This window comes from Pteropus vampyrus, unplaced genomic scaffold (assembly GCF_000151845.1).
Source record: "Pteropus vampyrus isolate Shadow unplaced genomic scaffold, Pvam_2.0 Scaffold77, whole genome shotgun sequence".
Lineage (NCBI taxonomy): Eukaryota > Metazoa > Chordata > Mammalia > Chiroptera > Pteropodidae > Pteropus > Pteropus vampyrus.
In genome coordinates, this window is record NW_011888858.1 from 2,214,963 (window position 1) to 2,217,991 (window position 3,029).

Consider the following 3,029-nt stretch of genomic DNA (forward strand, 5'->3'; position numbering starts at 1 on the left):
GGGAATTTGGTTGAGCTCCCAGAGGTAAATCTCAAAAATTCTGGGGTCCCTCCTATGACTGGGTCCCTCTGAAGTTTTTAACTCTCAGAGTTGTCCACGTTGAGCCTCCAACTTGTCAATTACAGTTCTTGTTTTCCTACCCTGGCACTGGTTCCCGAGGGTGGTTTCCCATCATGAGTCTCTGTTGCAGTAAATTGTTCTCTGTATTCTTTTGGTGGTCTCTCCAGTATTGGAGGCAGCAGTTTGCCCTCTGTTATCACCTTTCTATGGATCCTAGAAGAATTGTTGATTTTTCCATCTGTTCAGCTTTTCACTTGTTAGAGCAGTGGTAGCTAGCTTCCAAGCTTCTCACATGCCAGACTGGAAACTAGAAATCTTTTTTTTTTTTCAATCAACAAGATACTAGGTTAAAAGTCGGATTTATATCATGTCTATAGGTAAACAGTTATCACTTTTACAAAATATTTCTAGTGAAGAAAGCTTATATATAAAAGAAAAATGTCAAGAATTTAAAAAACAAATTCCCACAATGTTCCTCATCTAGTGTAACAGGCTCCTAAAAGAGAAGCCTTTACTAAATCTTTCTGAATGGTGTTACATTTTATATTTCTATGTGGGTTTAAAAGTACTTAATTTTTTTCTCATTGCCTTATCCTAATATTTCTTTCTTTACAGTGTTAAACAAATATACTTACAGGAAAGATACCTGGATTTTTATGTGAAAAAAATATTTATTAAAATATTTTAATATAAATGTCATGTCATTGAAAAACTACAAATGGGATAAATGCTTGCTAACGTTCACTTTAATTTTTTTGATTAAAACTCTAAATTCCCCCAGATACATTGTTTTACCAATATTTTTAAAGTTCAAAATCTAAATAATGTTCTTAATCAATTAACACTATCTTTGTATATATGCTGTGAATTGAGAAAATAAAAAAATGGCTTATTTTTTATTTGAAAGTGGAAACCTTTGGCTTCAAGCTTGCCTTTCAACACTCCCTGATGACATTTGGATTATGAGCTGAAAAGTGGGGTCTAGGTCTTATCACTGCATATCTGCAGCCAGGTGTGCAATCAGGTCTTTGGCGTCTTGCATGGCGGAGGGTATCTCTGAGCCATTCTCAGTCACTTGGGTTCCAAACAAGAACATCTTCCTGTCGTTTCCTACCTCAGATAATGCCAAAGCTTCATGGATATCTGTAATGTGATAGGCTGCTCCAAGATCCTTCACCAAGAATGAAAAAAAAACATTGCTTATTTTATAGTCCTTTTGGATAGATACATTTATTACTCTCATTCACTGCTCTCAATGACCTCACCTTTATTTAAATATGGAGGCTATTGTGACCCTATTATTATGACCCTTATGATTTTTTTAATATAAATTTATTTTTATCAAAATTATACCTGTATTTACGAGTTATCATCAAAAGTGCATTTTTTGGAATGAAGTTAAAGCAGTAAACACCTCAATCAATTTTCTAAATGATGCAGTCAATCTGTTTCTAATTTTTTTCCATTTTCTTTTTTATTTCCCCAGAATTATATTCAATATGATTAATTATTGTTAGTTTATCTTTAACAATAGAAAGTTAAATCATTAATTGGATTTTTGCCATATGCTTTATTGATTACAGCATTTGCCACTCTGAGATTTTTTGTATGTGTGTGTGTGACCATTATTTTTACTGAACAAAAAAATTGTGGATCAAATTTTGGGGAATGGAGAGAGACAGAGAAGGGAGCAGGATTTAGAAAATAAAGTGGTATAAGAAGTAAGCCAAGAGGGGAGAGGTGGTGGAAACAAAGAAGACAAGATAAGAGAGGGAGAAGGCTAAAAGGAGGGAAACCCATAAGGAGAGGCAGAGAGAGAAGATATTAAAATGAGGAGACAGCTTGCGCTTATGCTGCATGGCAAAGTCATAACCTTCTTGAGGTCCAAATGGCAAGGTCAAAACATACCTCTTGGACTTTCTAACATCAGGAATTATTTTTATAAATGATCTCTGATATTCTCTTTCCTAAATACACACAGATTTAGCTATACTTTTTAAGTCCTTTGCAAAAGTTTTAGCATTTTCACTCTTAAAACTGCATTTGGCTTTTTATTGTTTCATAGTGTTATTCCTAAGCTATAGGGGATCATATTTAAATCTTTGAACATAATCCAACATCACGTTATTTTTTTCTTGCAACAATATGAACCTATCAGATTCCATCACTGGGAGACTGTGAGGCTTTTCCTGATGTACTGTACATGGCATCTGTCTGGAGTTAATTACTCTCTGGATGTCGGTCATCCCAATTTATTGCCTGTCTTACTCCTGAATTCATTTAGTCCTATATCTTACAGTGACTTTTGTAACCATGTTAATGGATCCAGTAACATGTTGACAGTGTCTCAAGTTAATAAATTCCCTGATGGATTTGGAGAGGAGGTAAACAGGAGGAGAGTTTTGGATGAAAGGAGGGGCTCCTTGTAATGATAAAAGCCCATCAGGGATAATTCTGCTATAAACATGAGTATACAAATATCTGCTTTCAATTCTTTTGGGTATAAAGCCAGAGGTGGAACTGCTGGATCATATGGGAAGTATATTTTAAATTTTTTAAGGAACTGCCATACTGTTTTCTATAGCAGCTAGACCATTTTACATTCCTACTAACACTACACAGGGTTCAAATTTCTCCATGGATATTTAATATTTTTAATGCATATGTATGAAATAAATTCAGATCAGTCTAACTTCTTTATATATGGTAGACACAAATATTTTATCAAAATCAACAATCAGTAAATATTTACTGAATCAAATTTAACACATATTTGTTGGAGTACTATGCCCAAGGCAGTATGCTAGGCATTACAAGGAACACAAAGATAAATCCTAGTCTCTATTCTCAAGTAGTATATAATCCAGTGGATCTAATAAGTATAAATTGAATATATGGCATGTTGTTTAATACCTAGCTAATAGAAGTAGGTATTTTGTATTTCTGGTATTAATAATAAAACTATCGGG

General features: G+C 33.8%; 1 protein-coding gene across 1 annotated transcript in view; it reads right to left on the reverse strand.

Annotated features, from left to right (window-relative positions):
- Positions 1-928: 928 nt before the first annotated feature.
- The window catches only part of ARL9 (ADP ribosylation factor like GTPase 9), a 14,700-nt gene continuing 12,599 nt past the window's right edge, over positions 929-3,029 (reverse strand). The window contains exon 4 of the mRNA XM_023532128.1: positions 929-1,231. Within this exon, the coding sequence (XP_023387896.1) occupies positions 1,052-1,231 (180 nt within the window). The 3' untranslated portion in view covers positions 929-1,051. The remainder of the gene's footprint in view (positions 1,232-3,029) is intronic.